We start from the raw sequence: 16,241 nt of genomic DNA, 5'->3' as shown, positions 1-16,241 counted from the left end.
AAATGTATGAGATCACTTATGTAACTAAACTTTGCATAAAGGCTAATATTTAGAAAAATAATATTATATATGAAATATGGTATTGTAGTGTCCAAAGACCTGGCTTTTTGCTCCAGTTGTAACTCAAACTTGGGCAAGTCAATTGTTATCTTGGTGCCTAAGTTTATTCATTTATTCAAGTTATCCTGACACAAAATGAAGATAAGAAGACTGCCATATACTTACAAAGTGATGCTGTAAAGCAAGAATACATGTGATTACTGTTACAGCACACAATTAGTTCTGGAAATTGTCATAAAATGAAGCCATAAATATCAGAAAAGAAACCATATTTTTGCTATGTCAGATGACATGGAAAGCACCAAATCATTATTTTCAAAAGCACTAGATGTAGTAAGACAGTTCATTTAGGTAACCAGTTGCAAAATATATCCAGCAGAATCAGTCTTTAAAGTGAGCATCTATTCTGTTTCTAAAAGGAAAGACAATGTTGCAGATATGTAATCTCACTCCAATATTTTACATTTAAAACAGCAACCATTAAAATCCCAATTGGGAAACATAGTAACACATGTTTAAGAGAACCTAAATATGAAACCCTACATGTGAAGGAAATTCAGCAAAGCAACCACAATTGTATTAGAGTAATGTGATTCTTTTATGATTTTTTTTTCTATCTCTCCAAACATTAAAGATCAGGGTAATGTTGTCTGTAACTGGAGGCCTAGTCCAAGGCTTTTGAAATAAGCATTTCTGAGTTCAAGCATGAAATTAACTCATAAGAGATCAGAGCAGATGGGCAAATTACCCTAAAAGAGAGAGAACAGCCCCCCAGTCTAACTATAATCAAACAGCAACCAAAAGAGACTGGTCAGTTATGAAAGCTCAAAAATAAGAAGAAGAAGAAGAAGATCAGTGCAGGAAATACTGGCATTGCCTACTACACTGTTCAAGAAAGAGATTTTTACCCTACATACTATAAACAATTTGGCCTCAAATGGTAAGATTACTCCTACTGCAGAGCAAGATGCATGATGCCACTCTTAGATTGTGCCACTAAATGTTTCATACAACTATACATGAGAATTTGTACTAATTCTGTATTCATGCAATTGTGATTTGTTCACCTACAAAACAAAACGAATCATGATGACAGAAGCATTCTGATTCATTTGACAATTCTATTCATTATAAGTTAATAAACTAGATTCTGATATATATATATCAATTTATTAATTATATATATAGTTTATTAACTATATTATATATATGTATTATGTATACGGGGCTTCCCTGGTAGCTCAGCAGTAAAGAATCTGCCTGCAATGCAGGAGACACTCATGGGTTCAATCCCTGGGTTGGGAAGATTCCCTAGAGAAGGAAATGACAACCCACTCCAGTATTCTTGCCTGGGAAATCCCATGGATGGAGAAGACTGATGGGCTAGAGTGCATAGGGTCACAAAGAGTGAGCTATAACTGGAGAGACTTAGCATACACACACACACACACACACACACATCCACATATATATGTATCTCAGAATATAAATGTTAGAGGATATGTGTGTGTGCGTGTGTGTGTATACATATATTATTTGACATTGCTTGATGTGGATCCCTCTTTGAGAGATAGCTCCATTCCATTCTATCTGAATCTGTGGGTCAGATCCTGAGCTTTATAAATTTACCAATATTAACTCTCTAGGAGGCTTTTTGAAATACACCCTGCCAGTCTGCCCAATGAACCCGAACATCACAGTTAGCCAAAAATGTGATTTTAAGTGTTAGATGTGCACAATTACTATCATTGTTTAAATTCAACTGATAAATTTATAAAGTATTACAGCTTTCCTTTCTCTGATACTCTTGATAAGCTTTTAAAATGGTGTTCAAAAATATTTAATTCACAAGTGATACAACCTGTTCTTCTTGAAATGATGCTTAAGATTTACATATGCTTAAATGACAGATCATATCATAACACACAATAAATTATGAATGAAAAATCTAGTGTAACTGACTGTGAGTCAATATTTATTATGAAAACACAGCATGCTGTTCCAAGTGCATTTTTCTCCTAATCTCCAAAGATAAGCTAAAAAAAAAAAAAAACAATTCTACTTCAGTCTAATCAAGAGACTGTGTGAAGGCAATATATCTAATCTTTATCTAGAGACATTTGGGGCCAGAAACAATATTTCAGTAATTCACAGTAGATGACTTGAACAAGTACAGCATTATACTAAAACTAATAGCAATAATGGCTCACAACCACCCTAAAAAGGATTAATACAGGGATATATAAAAAATTAACAAGCTGAAAGAAGAAAAATAAAAGTAAAGCCAAACTAAGTATTTCAAACCAACAAATGCATTTATTTGTTACTCACATAAAAAACTGTGGCTCAGCTGGTAAAGAATCCACCTGTAATGTGGGAGACCTAGGTTCGTTTCCTGAGTTAGGAAGATCCCTGGAAAAAGGAAAGGCTACCCACTCCAGTATTCTGGCCTAGAGAATTCAATGGACTGTATAGTCCATGGGGTTGCAAAGAGTCAGACACAAGCGACTTTCACTTCACTTCACATAAGAAAATATTATACTTAAGAAGCCTGTAGGAAATGTCTATTCTTCTCATAAACTTTAAAATTGTCATTAAATTTTAGCAAGGAATCTAAGGATATTGTGTACACAGAGATCAAAAAGCGTAAGTGGACAATTAATATTTCACCTTTAAAATAAAAATCCTCATTCCAACAGCTCAATGTATAAAAATCACAAAAATTAACAGGTAGGAAAAATAACTGTACTGAAGATATTAATTCTGTTGGTTTAGTCACCTAGCTGTGTCTGACACTTTGTGACCCCAGAGATTGCAGCCCACCAGGCTCCTCTGTCCATGGAATTTCCCATGCAAAAATACTATAGTGGGTTGCCATTTCCTTCTCCAAGGGATCTTCCTGACACAGGGATCAAACCCGGGTATCCTGTATTTCAGGTAGTCTCCTACACTGCAGGCAGATTTCTTTACCAACTGAGCCATAGGAAAGTCCCCATTAATTCCACTATTTACTTTCTAATTTGATTGTGTTTCTGATAGAAATATCCAGTTGGATTTATACAGTATCAGCAAATTTGAGACTGGTGAAAATCTAGTCTTATCAGACATACATTTAATCCTCTTTAATAATGTTGTGCTTCAAAATAAAAGAAGTGAAATCTCTTAACAGAATGAGGCCACATAATTCAAGATGTCATCATTTAACAGAAATTCACCCCCAATCCTCTGTTTAGTTCTCTACTTCTTAACATCCTAACTCAACATTTGTAGAAATAATGGGTGAATTTGGAAGACTTCATGCTAAACAAAACGGCAGTCACAGAAAGATAAATACTGTTTGATTCCACTTATGTGATATAACTGCTGCTGCTGCTGCTGCTGCTGCTGCTGCTAAGTCGCTTCAGTCGTGTCCGACTCTGTGCAACCCCATAGACGGCAGCCCGCCAGGCTCTCCCGTCCCTGGGATTCTCCAGGCAAGAACGCTGGAGTGGGTTGCCATTTCCTTCTCCAATGCATGAAAGTGAAACGTGAAAGTGAAGTCGCTCAGTCGTGTCTTGACTCTTAGTGACCCCATGGACTACAGCCCACCAGGCTCCTCCACCCATGGGATTTCCCAGGCAAGAGTACTGGAGTGTGGTGCCATTGCCTTCTCCGATGTGATATAACTACAGTAGTCAAATTCATAGAAAGTAGAAGGATGGTTGCCAGGGGTTAGGGCGGCGGGGAATGAGTAGTTAGTGTTTAATGTGTATAGAGTTTTGATTCTGTAAGATGAAAAGATTTCAGGAACTTGGTTGCACAGCAATGTGAACTGCACATTGGTCTGCTAAGCTATACACTTAAAAATGGTTAAGATGATAAATTTTATGTCATGTATAGGTATTCTCCTATAATTTTTAAAATAAATAAATATTTCTTGAAATAATATTTTAGGTCTCTAGAGTCTTTTCCTGAGTTCATTCATTAATTTTAATATTAATGATAAATAAATTTAGAGTGTACTTGAAGAATCCATAATTTTGAGATAAACTGGGGGAGGGAAAAAAGAAAGCCAACTTAATTAAATTGAGATATATTATGGCACTTTCTATATGCCACATATGCTTTAAGAGTATGTTCCTGGCTATGAGTTGATAATTATAGGAGTAAGGTGATAGGTACGTGGAAATTCATTATTCTATGCTCTTTACTTTTGTATACTTAAAATTTTTCATAATAAGACATTAAAAATAAAGGTTCACTTTATTTCACTTTATTCACTTTCAAGATTCACTTAAAGGTGACTGTTAGTCACTCAGTCATGTCTGACTCTTTGTTACCCCATGGACTACAGACCTACAGACTCCTCTGTCCATGGGATTTCCTAGGCAAGAATACTGGAGTGGGTAGCCATTCCCTTGGAACCCAGGTCTCCTGCATTGAAAGCAGATTCTTTACCATCTGAAGCACCAATGAAGGTATAATAAAGGTAGCTGTGCAAATAAACAAGGTGTGAAATTCAGCAGGGTAGGAGAATAAATGGGAAGGGTGGGGTGAATTTTCTAGTAAGACAGTGTTAAAAGATAGAATACAGTAAAATATGGAAATATTTTAGAATCTATTTTAAAAATACGAATTTGATGTGACTAGGATATGGTAAAGGGCTCTAAGAAAATCAATGTGAATTAATCAGAAAGACTACTGAAAAGAAGGAATTAAAAAGAAATTTAAAAATCAGGAATCAAAAAAATTTTAATTTTAAATTTCTAAGAATAAAGTAAAATTTTAAAGTTTTACTCTACATCTACATAAATTAGGAAATAAGTCCTTTAAATAATCAGCTCCTAAGCTGTTAGGAAAATGATCAAAATATTTCTAGTGTGTTGATATGAAATTTCAAGATATAATCTAGTACATTTAACTGAAGAGACAGGGATTAATGGGGCAGGGGTGGGGGTAAGGGAGCAGAAGGCTTTTAATTCTTCTTTAAAAATAACATACAAAGTAATCTAGTGTCAATTGTATAAAATCTAATCTCAAGATTAGTAGAATATTTTGTTTTCAGTATCTGAATGGTCTCTTTTCCTGTTTCTGCTATACAAAAATGAGAGAGTAAGCTGAAAACCTATGGGAAATTATTTTATCAATAACCTGTGAAAAGTGGAATCACAGAACTAATTACTCATATCTAGCAAGTAAAAACACAAGAGAAAAAATTTTAGAAAGCAAGTTGCTTTGAAGTTTTAAACCACCCAAATTCCCAAAAAGGCTACTGAATCTAAGACAAGGGTAAGAACATTTGTAATTACAAATAAAGTTTAGGGTGAAGAATAAATTGTTATGACATCAAAAGGAAGCACATATGTAACATACATTAAAGAGAGAACAGTACCAAAATCAAACCTATACACACATTACTCATATTCAACATATGTCATGATTTTGCCACATTTGCTTTATCTGTCCCTGGTGTGTTTTTCCTTTGCTAATCTCACCAGTATCATTTTACACCTTAATCATAATCAAATATCCCCAACTGTCCCCCCAAAAAAGTCCTTTTACAGTTGCTTTGTTTGAGTCAGGATCAAAACAAGGTTCACACATTACATTAGGGTATGGTTCTTGAATTTCCATTAATTTAGAGTAGTGCTATTCAAAGTGGGGTCTAAACTGGTGGCAATTCAAGCACTAATTGTAACTTACCAGCCCAAACACTGTTCTCAATCTACAAACTCATTGTTACAGGTCAACAAGATAAATTCAGAAAAGGAAATTAAGGACTGAGAAACTTTCATAGCAAGCTGACACTGTCAAGACATCCTAGTGCATGGTCAACAGACCCATTTCCTAAATCAGTCTCCCCCTCCCATAGTAAGTCTCACATGACCTGAGCTGCACACTAGTGTTTTGCTCACTAGAACAACATGCTGCTTGCTGCCTCAAGGATATTTTAAAAACAAAACCCAATAAAACCTGGTTCTTAATTCTAAATAATTACAAATATAATCCTCCTCCTCACTTCTTAACCCTACCAATAACTTTATAAGGAAACTGGGTCAGTTGTCCTTTAGATTTCTAGATTTTTCTATTTGCTTCCCATAGTGTCAATTAACTTGGTCCTCTGTCACTTGACTTCCTTGATTGGTTCTATTCAGGTTCATCTTTGGTGGCAAGAATATTTCATAGACTGTGGTCTGTGATACATGTTATAAAACTTCAGAAAGTACATAATATCTGGATACCCTATTTTGGGGCTTTCCTGTTGGCTCAGATGGTAAAGAATCTGCCTGCAACGCAGAAGACCAAGATTTAATCCCTGGGTGGGGAAGATCCCCTGGAGAAGGGAAGGGCAACCCACTCCAGTTCTTACCAGGAGAATTCCATGGACAGAGGAGTCTGTTGGGCAACAGTCTGTTGGGGTCACAAAAAGTCGGACATGACTGAGCAACTAACACTTTCACCCTATTTTCAGCAAAGCTAAGATCGATTACAAGGTAATCGATCATTATCAGGTAATGATAGCTCAATCCCTCTTTTGTAAATTCCACATTAACTTTTCATCTAATGTTTTCACCTACTGATTATTACTAATTCCTTTCATTAGGGACTGAAAAGTGGTGATTTTCTAATTGAAGTCAGTTTTCATTCCAATCCCAAAGAAGAGCAACACCAAAGAATGCTCAAACTATTGTACAGTTGCACTCATTTCACATGCTAGTAAAGTTATGCTCAAACTCCTTCAAGCTAGTGTTCAATAGTATGTGAACCAAGAACTTCCAGATGTTCAAGCTGGATTTAGAAAAGACAGAGGAACCAGAGATCAAGTTGCCAACATTTGTTGGATCAAACAGAAAGCAAGAAAATTTCAGAAAAACAACTACTTCTGCTTCATAGACTATGCTAAAGCCTTTGACTGTGTGGATCACAATAAACTGTGGAAGATTCTTAAAAAGATGGGAGTACCAGATCGCCTTGCCTGTCTCCTAAGAAACCTGTATTCGGGTCAAAGAAGTTAACAGAACGGGACATGACTCTAAAATTGGAGAAGTATGACAAGGCTGTATATTGTCATCCTGCTTATTTAACTTATATGCAGAGTACATCATGCAAAATGCCAGGCTGGATGAATCACAAGCTGGAATCAAGGTTGCTGGGAGAAATATCAACAACCTTAGATATGCAGATGATACCACCCTAATGGCAGAAAGTGAAGAAGAACTAAAAAGCCTCTTGATGAAAGTGAAAGAGGAGAGTGAAAAGGCTGGCTTAAAACTCAGTATTCTAAAAACTAAGATCATGGCATCTGGCCCATCGCTTCATGGCCAATAGAAGTCAGAAAAGTGGAAGCAGTGACAGATTTTCTTCTCTTCGGCTGCAAAATCACTGTGGGTGGTGACTGCAGCCATTAAATTAAAAGACACTTGCTCCTTGGAAGGAAAGCTATGACAAAAAGCTAGACAGCATATTAAAAAGCAGAGACATCATTTTGCCCACAAAGGTCCATCTAGTCAAAACTAAAGTTTTTCCAGTAGTCATGTATGGATGTGACGGTTGGAAAATAAAGACGGCTGAGTGCTGAAGAATTAATGCTTTGGAATCATGGTGCTGGAGAAGACTCCTGAGAGTCCTTCAGACTGCAAGGAGGTGAAACCAATCAATCCTAAAGGAAATCAACCCTGAATATTCACTGGAAGGACTTGATGGTGAAGCTGAGGCTCTAATACTTTGGCCACCTGATGTGAAGAGCAGACTCATTGGAAAAGACCCTGATGCTGGGAAAGATTGAGGGCAGAAGTGGGTGACAGAGGATGAGATGATTAGATAGCATCACTGACTCAAAGGACATGAATCTGAACAAACTCAAGAAGATAGTGAAGGACAGGGAAGCCTGTCATACTGCAGTCCCTGGGGTCACAAAGAGTTGGACATGACATAATGATTGAACAACAATTGCCCTTTTTATGTTTATTGGAATTGGGGGGGAGGGCAGAAAATTTTCATTTTTCAAATTAGGCTATTTAGTTACCATGAAATATAGTTCATACAGGACATGCAGGATAAACGCTTATTTCTTTTCCTTTAACCAACAATTTTCAGACCAAGGAGTTGATAAAGCAAATATCACAATACAGTGAGTCAAATTTTTTTTGGTCTCCCAGTGTATATAAAAGTTATGTTTATACTATACTGTAGACTATTAAGTGAGCAATAGCATTAAGTATAAAAACACAATATATAAACAAAAAATACTTCATTGCTAAAAAATGCTAACCATCATCTAAGCCTTCAGCAAGTCATAATCATTTTGCTGGTGGAGTATCTTGCCTTTATGTTGATGGCTGCTGACTCATGATGGTGGTGGTTGCTGAAGGTTGGGATAGCTGTGGCAGTTTCTCAAAATAAGACAACAATGAAGTCTACCACATCAATTGACTCTTTCACCAATTATTCCTCAGTAGCATGCAGTGCTGTCTGATAGCAGTTTACCCATTCCCTGGTGGTCCAGTGATATGACTCCATGCTTTCAGGTTCATTACCCAAGTGCAGGATCCTACAAGCTGCACAGTGTGGCCAAAAAAGTAAAAATAAAGAAATAAATTGGAGTCTGTCTTCACAAATCCTGCTACTGCTTTATCAACTAAGTTTATATAATATTCTAAATATTTTGTTGTCAGTTCTTCACAGAATCTTCACCACAAGTAAATTCTATCTCAAGAAACCACTTTATTTGCTCATCCATAAGAAGCAACTCCTCATCTTTTCAAGTTTTATCATAAGACTCCAGCAAGTGAGTTACATCTTCAGGCTCCACTTCTAACTCCAGTTCTCTTGCTATTTCTACCATATCTGCAGTAACTTCCTCTACTGAAGTCTTAAACCCCTCAAAGCCATCCATGAGGATTGGAATGAACTTCTTCCAAATTTCTGTTAATGTTGACATTTTATTTCTTCCAATGAATCACAAATGTTCTTCATGGCATCTAGAATGGTAAATCCTTTCCAGAAGGCTTTCAGTTGACTTTGACCAGATTCACCCAGAGTCACTATTACAGTCTTATGAAATGTATTTCTTACAAAATGAGACTTGAAAGTTGAAAATACTCCTTGATCCATGGGCCACAGAATGGATGTTGTATTAGTAAGCATAAAAACAATTTTAATCTTGTGTACATCTCCCTCAGAGCTCTTGGGTAACTAGGTATGTAGTCAATGAGCAGTACTATTTTCAATGAATCTTTTTTTCTGAATGGTATGTCTCAACAGTGGGCTTAATATGTTGAGATGCTATAAATAGATGTGCTGTCATCCAGGATTTTTGATCCAGTTATAGAAAATGGGTAGAGTATATTTAGCATATCTTAAAGGACCCTAAGATTTGCAGAATGATAAATGAACACTGGCTTCAAGTTAAAGTCATCAGCTGCATTGAAGTGAAGTGAAGTTGTTCAGTCGTGTCCGATTCTTTGCGACCCCATGGACCATAGCTTACCAGGCTTCTCCATCCATGGGATTTTCCAGGCAAGGGTACTGGAGTGGGTTGTCATTTCCTTCTCCAGGGGGTCTTCCTGACACAGGAATCAAACCCAGGTCTCCTGCATTGCAGGCAGATGCTTTACCCTCTGAGCCACCAGGGAACCAACAAAAGATCCGGTCAGTCTGTTCTCTGAAGCTTTGAAGCCAGGCATTGACTTCTCCTCTCTAGCTATAAAGTCCTAGATGGCATCTTCTTTCAATAGAAGACTGTTTTGTCTACACTGAAAATTTGCTGTTTAGTGTAGTCACCTTCATTAATGACCTTAGCTAGATCTAGATAACCTGCTGCAGCTTCTACATCAACACTTGCTGTTTCACCTTGCACTTTTATGTTATGGAATAGTTTCTTTCCTGAAACCTCATGAGTGAAACTCTGTCAAGCTTCAAACTTTTCCTCTGCAACTTTCTCACCTTTCTCGGCCTGTAAAGAATTGAAGAGTTAGAGCCTTGCTCTGGATTAGGTTTCAGCTTATGGGAAGTTGTGGCTAGTTTGATCTTCCCAACCACTAAAGCCTTCTCCTTAGAGAAAAGCAGTTTCACTTTCTTACTGTTCATGTCTTCACTGGAGTAGCACATTTTATTTCCTTCAGGAGCTTCTCCTTTGCATCTACAGCTTGGCTAACTGTTTGGTGCAAGAGGCTTAAATTTTGACCTGTCTCAGTTTTTGATATGCCTTCTTCACTAAGCTTAATCATTTCCAGTTTCTGATTTAAAGTGAGGCAATGCTTACTTTCACTTGAACACTTAAAGGCCATTGTAACGTTGTTAATTGGTCTAATTTCAATATTGCAATGTCTCAGGGAATAGGGAGGCCTGAGGAGAGGGACAGAGATAGGGCAATGGCCAGTGAGTGGAGCAGTTAGGACACACACATTTATTAAGTTCACTGTTAACGGGTAGGGTTCATGATACTCCAAAATAATCACAACACTAAAAGCTCACTGATCACAGATCACCATAACAAATATAATAATAATGAAAAAATGTGAAATACTGTGAAGATTATTGAAATGTGACATAGAGACATGAAGTTAGCAGAGGCTGTTGAAAAAATGGCACTGATAGATTTGCTCGACACAGGGTTGCCACAAACCTTCAATTTGTAAAACATACAATATCTACAAAGTGCAATAAAACAAGGTAACCCTTTAATGGGTTTCAAACAATTGCATTCATTGCTATTTACCATCTTCTGCTCCCCTTTCTTATTGTAGAAAATTCAGAATAATGTATCAATGTGCTGTGCTGTGCTTAGTTGTGTCCGACTCTTTGCAACCCCATGAACTGTGGCCCTCCCAGCTCCTCTGTCCATGGGGATTCTCCAGGTAAGAATACTGCAATGGGTTGCCATGCCCTCCTCCAGGGGAATCTTCCCAACCCAGGTCTCCTGTACTGCGGGTGGGTTATTTACCATCTGAGCCACCAGGGAAGCCCAAGAATACTGAATGGGTAGCCTATTCCTTCTCCAGGTGATCTTCCTGACCCAGGAATCAAACCAGGGTCTCCTGCATTGCAGGGGGATTCTTTACCAGCTGAGCTACCAGGTAAGCCCCAATATATCAATACTACAGTATATAGTTTTCTGAAAACCTAACTAGAATTTCATTCAGATCAATCCAGTATACTTGGTGCTAACAGACTTTCATAAAGTTTTCTGAAAATCTAACTACAATTTCATTCATAGCATTATTTATCTAACAGAAGACACTGAAAATTTCAATCAACCACCTAAAAATGATAATCATACAATAACTGTCCACATGCCAGAAACTACACTGAACTTTTAGAATGCAAATCTCATTTAATCCACACAACAACCGTGTTAGGTATTATTGTTATTCCTATTCTATAGGTAAAGAAAATGAAATTCAGCTACATTAAGTATATTGTCTAAAATCCAGCTAGTAGAGGACTACGGTAAACGAAATAATGGTAGAGCAAGGATTTGTACTCAGGTCTATCTAACTCTGAAGCCTATGATTTTAACCACTATCTTTAATATCTGATACACCATCATATTAAACAATGGCTCTTAGGAAGAGTGTACCAACCTTCTGAGGGGTTTGGAGATGTTAAGAGTAGGAAAACAAGAAGAGTCCTGACCAAATGCCAATAGAATTAAGTCCCACCAAAAAAACACTGATTTAGAAGCATTCTCCTTAATCTGCATACCTCCAGATATAAAAAACTAGGACATTTTGACTATTTTAAGAAATTTCTTTCTTTTAAAATTTTAAATTATTTATATGTTTCATTCACACTGCTTTTCTCATGAACTCTGCAGAAATAATGATATTTTGCCTTACCTAAAATGTTGAATTATACCAATTCTCTAAATATTAAAAGATAAAATGGGTGGTACCAAAGTGGTTTATGAACAAACCTGAAAATATGAGTGACAGTATACATACTCTTTAAAGAAGTCTCTTTATATAGGGATAAACAAAGTTCTTTTTAAAAACGAGGGGCAAGAAGGGACAGAGAGAGGCACTAAAAAGTTATATAAGAAACCTTTTGGGGATGATAGATATGCTCACTCTCATGACTGTGGTGAAGGTTCAGGTCTGTACATACGTCAAAACTTATCAAATTTTACACGTTAAATATGTGTAGCTTATTGTTTGTCAATTATATACCAATACAACTACTTTTAATATAAAAATTAATTTCTGGAGCATAAAAAGTAAAATTTTAAGTATTGTTTCCAAACAGTTCCACAAAGCCTGAGATGTAATAAGGATGGAAGGTTTAAAGGAGATAATGAAGTAACCGATTCACAATTTCCTTCTTAAATAGGGTATAGGACTGCAGAAATTAAGTAGCAAAAATACTAACATTTTAAAATACAGTAGAGAAGGATCTCTTTGCCTGGAGTCCTTTATCCCAATTCAGATCAACAGTATGCACTGAGGCAAGGTGAGAAACCAGTCAACACCAGGCAGACACCCAATCCCAGAAGTCACCTACTGGACACACAGAGCCATGGCATGTGGGTTCAGTCCTCACTGTCTTTGAAAAGTATCTTTTTAAATTAGTTGTCAACATTTAAAAATTTAGATATTACTCTAAATCTTTTTTACTTTTCTTGGAAGATTTGGTAAACTCCTGTCCTCAGGCCAAGCACTCTGGTCAGCCATAGGCCCCGACTCAGACAGAGTCCACATTGTCTTGGCCCTAGCAGCTTGACCCAGTTACATTACCCCACCAGGTCTTCACGGACTCTTGAGTTTGCAATCCTTACCCTAAGGCTGTAAAGATTTTCTCTGATGAATGTTTTAGGGCTTTTTTGATAGTATCTATAGGCTCATGCCCACATTAAAGAGAATAGTCCTTAATTAGAGGCGTAATTCTCACTCCAAAGGGTAGGCAGCTTTTCTAACTCAGCAGGGAAGTAGCAGCAAACAAGAAACTAGACTTAGCCATACCCATCCTTGAAGTAGAGGCAAGGCCAAGAATAAAAACAAATCCTGGAAACTGCCTCTTATGGCACTACTTTCAACAAATTCAGAGAAGAAACTTCTGACATATAATTCCCTCCCCCTGGAGATCTTCCCCAAAGCCCCCCAACACACAAACACACACACACACACACACACACACACACACACACACACCCCTTCCTCTCTAACTTTCCCCTCCCCCACTCTACTAGGTCCCTGAAATGGTACAGGAATCTATTATTCAGCCTCCAGCTTAAGATAAAAGAAGACAATCTTTTCTTTTTTTTTTTCAAACCTAATGAAAAGGGAAAGTTCCCAAAGTATAATCACACAAATTATTAAAGGATAAAATGGGTCAGAAACCTATTCTTATCCAATGAATAAACATCCAACATTTTAACCATTATATATCAGAAGCATTAACATTAAAATCAGGAAGAAGACAAAGAGATCTGTTATTACTATTAACAGTTTTCTACTCAATTCATAAAAATAATAGAGAGAAATATTACAAAGAAGTCAAGAAAAAACTCATTTGTAGATAGCCTCATTCTACTCAGAATACACAACAGAAATTACTGAAAATTTATGAAAATTAGGAGAATTTAGTAAGATGAATGGTTATAAAAGTAGTATAAAAATTAGTAGTTCCTTTATATGTTGATAATAATCATAGAAGAAATAAGATTAGAAATTCAAACATAACAGAAAGCAAAATTATAAAATATTCAGCACCAAAAATAATAAAAGGTGCTATTAAGATCATATTATCCTAGACTGAGAGACACCTTAAGGGTTTATGAACTGTCCCATCATTAACTTAGAGAGTAGGGCTGGAATCTACCACAAGAAATCGACTCTACACTTCTAAACCCTGACATGAACCCCCTGCCAAAGCTTAGCTGACATACTACCCAAGAGGAAATCATGGCTTCTCTCCCCAGTGACAATCTGAAGCTGATCAAGACTTGCACTTCCCTGGCCTCTAGTTCTGAATCATAAGAATCAGCTCAAAAATATTCACATTTCTCAGATTTCATACATGAAACAGAGCTAATCAACAGAGACACAAGATTTCACCACTTTTTCACAAATCAGATAAAACATCAAATAGAAAAAACTTATTCTCTAAAAAAGGGATTTCAAAGACCTCTTAAAGAGCTTTAGGCAGAAAATCTTACTAAATATATGTGTGGAAATTAATGAGTATATAGACTTTTTACGTTGCTATTAATATTACTAAATAGAACCAAAAGAAAGAATGTTTTAGAATTGTGTTTATATTATTAAGAAATTCCCAAAGATACAGTCCTCCAAAGCTATGGTTTTTCCAGTGGTCATGTATGGATGTGACAGCTGGACTATAAAGAAAGCTGAGCACCAAAGAGCTGATGCTTTTGAACTGTAGTGTTGGAAAAGACTCTTGAGAGTCTCTTGGACTGCAAGGAGATCAAACCAGTCAATCCTAAAGGAAATCAGTCCTGAATATTCATTGGAAGGACTGATGCTAAAGCTGAAACTCCAATACGTTGGCCACCTGATGCAAAGAACTGACTCATTGATGCTGGGAAAGATTGAAGCGGGAGGAGAAGGGGATGACAGAGGATGAGATGGTTGGATGGCATCACTGACTCAATGGACATGAGTTTGAGTAAGCTCCAGGAGTTGGTGATGGACAGGGAAGCCTGGAGTGCTGCAGTCCATGGGGTCGCAAAGAGCTGGACACAACTGAACAACTGAACTGAACTGAACAGTCCTCCATAATTCAGAATTTGTGATTATTTGACCATGGTTTGATGTCTGGATTATCTTTTCACTCTCTGGACAAAAGTAGTTTCTAAAGAAAATATAATAGTATAAACAAATGGTTTGAAGCACCACAGAAGCATCTGTTTACATTTAGATAATTAATATGCTAAGCACTCTTATCTATTAAATTAAAGCAGGTCACCTAAGGACTTTTCTAGATAATACTTCATTAGCCTAATTATAATGAGTATATATAGCTAAAGTAATAAAACGGACATCTGTTTTAAAACATTCTTCAATTTAAGCCTTTTACTAAATCAAACTAGCTTTCATACATAACTTTCAATTACTGAGGTTTTAAGTGGGGAAAAATAAAAACATCTATCGAAATAAAAAATAAAATTCTTACCTTTGAAGCTCTCCATTCCCAACCATCACCTATCTTCTGTGAATGTTTAATGAATTCTGCACAATAATGCTGGAATGTTTTTTCTCCAAAGAACTCATCTTCTTCCATACTAAATGAGAACTGAAATATAAAAACTAAGTATTAACATCAGCTGTGGAATGAATACAGAAAGGAATTCTGCTAATTCATGTATTTCTTTAAACAAACCAAAATTTGGCATGTACATTGGAAAATAACCTCAGAGCCATTCCAAAAAAAAAACAGTGTTTTGTTTCCATCTTTCTCTCCCTATCCCCATCTTTTAATCAGGAAGAAAATGTGATCAACATGAAAACTCAAAACCTAGTTTTTGAGTTGTAACAAATACCTATCTATGGTTCAAAAAGTCTAGTTTGTCCATAAATTTAGTTTCAAGTGTTTATATTATTTCCCTTCTAAGTTAATGCTTCCAAACAACCTCCTCAGATTTCCTTCTCTATCTCCCACCTTCAGTTCAGTTCAGTTCAGTTGCTCAGTCGTGTCCGACTCTTTGCAATCCCATGAATCACAGCATGCCAGGCCTCCCTGTCCATTACCAACTCCCGGAGTTCACTCAGACTCACGTCCATCGAGTCAGTGATGCCATCCAGCCATCTCATCCTCTGTCGTCCCCTTCTCCTCCTGCCCCCAATCCCGCCCAGCATCAGAGTCTTTTCCAATGAGTCAACTCTTCGCATGAGGTGGCCAAAGTACTGGAGCTTCAGCTTTAGCATCATTCCTTCCAAAGAAATCCCAGGGTTGATCTCCTTCAGAACAGACTGGTTGGATCTCCTTGCAGTCCAAGGGACTCTCAAGAGTCTTCTCCAACACCACAGTTCAAAAGCAGCAATTCTTCGGTGCTCAGCCTTCTTCACAGTCCAATTCTCACACCCATACATGACCACAGGAAAAACCATAGCCTTGACTAGACAGACCTTAGTCGGCAAAGTAATGTCTCTGCTCTTGAATATACTATCTAGGTTGGTCATAACTTTTCTTCCAAGGAGTAAGTGTCTTTTAATTTCATGGCTGCAGTCACCATCTGCAGTGAT

The 16,241-nt window shown here is 37.0% G+C and overlaps 1 protein-coding gene across 2 annotated transcripts in view; it reads right to left on the bottom strand.

Moving 5' to 3' along the window:
* The window catches only part of ATG10 (autophagy related 10), a 272,622-nt gene that overhangs the window by 236,839 nt on the left and 19,542 nt on the right, over positions 1–16,241 (bottom strand). For both annotated transcript variants that reach the window (XM_069592576.1, XM_069592577.1), the window contains exon 2: positions 15,172–15,291. In XM_069592576.1, the coding sequence (XP_069448677.1) occupies positions 15,172–15,279 (108 nt within the window). In that variant the 5' untranslated portion in view covers positions 15,280–15,291. The remainder of the gene's footprint in view (positions 1–15,171; positions 15,292–16,241) is intronic.

This window comes from Ovis canadensis, chromosome 5, assembly GCF_042477335.2.
Source record: "Ovis canadensis isolate MfBH-ARS-UI-01 breed Bighorn chromosome 5, ARS-UI_OviCan_v2, whole genome shotgun sequence".
Classification (NCBI taxonomy): Eukaryota; Metazoa; Chordata; class Mammalia; order Artiodactyla; family Bovidae; genus Ovis; species Ovis canadensis.
This window is presented reverse-complemented; position numbering and strand designations above follow the sequence as displayed.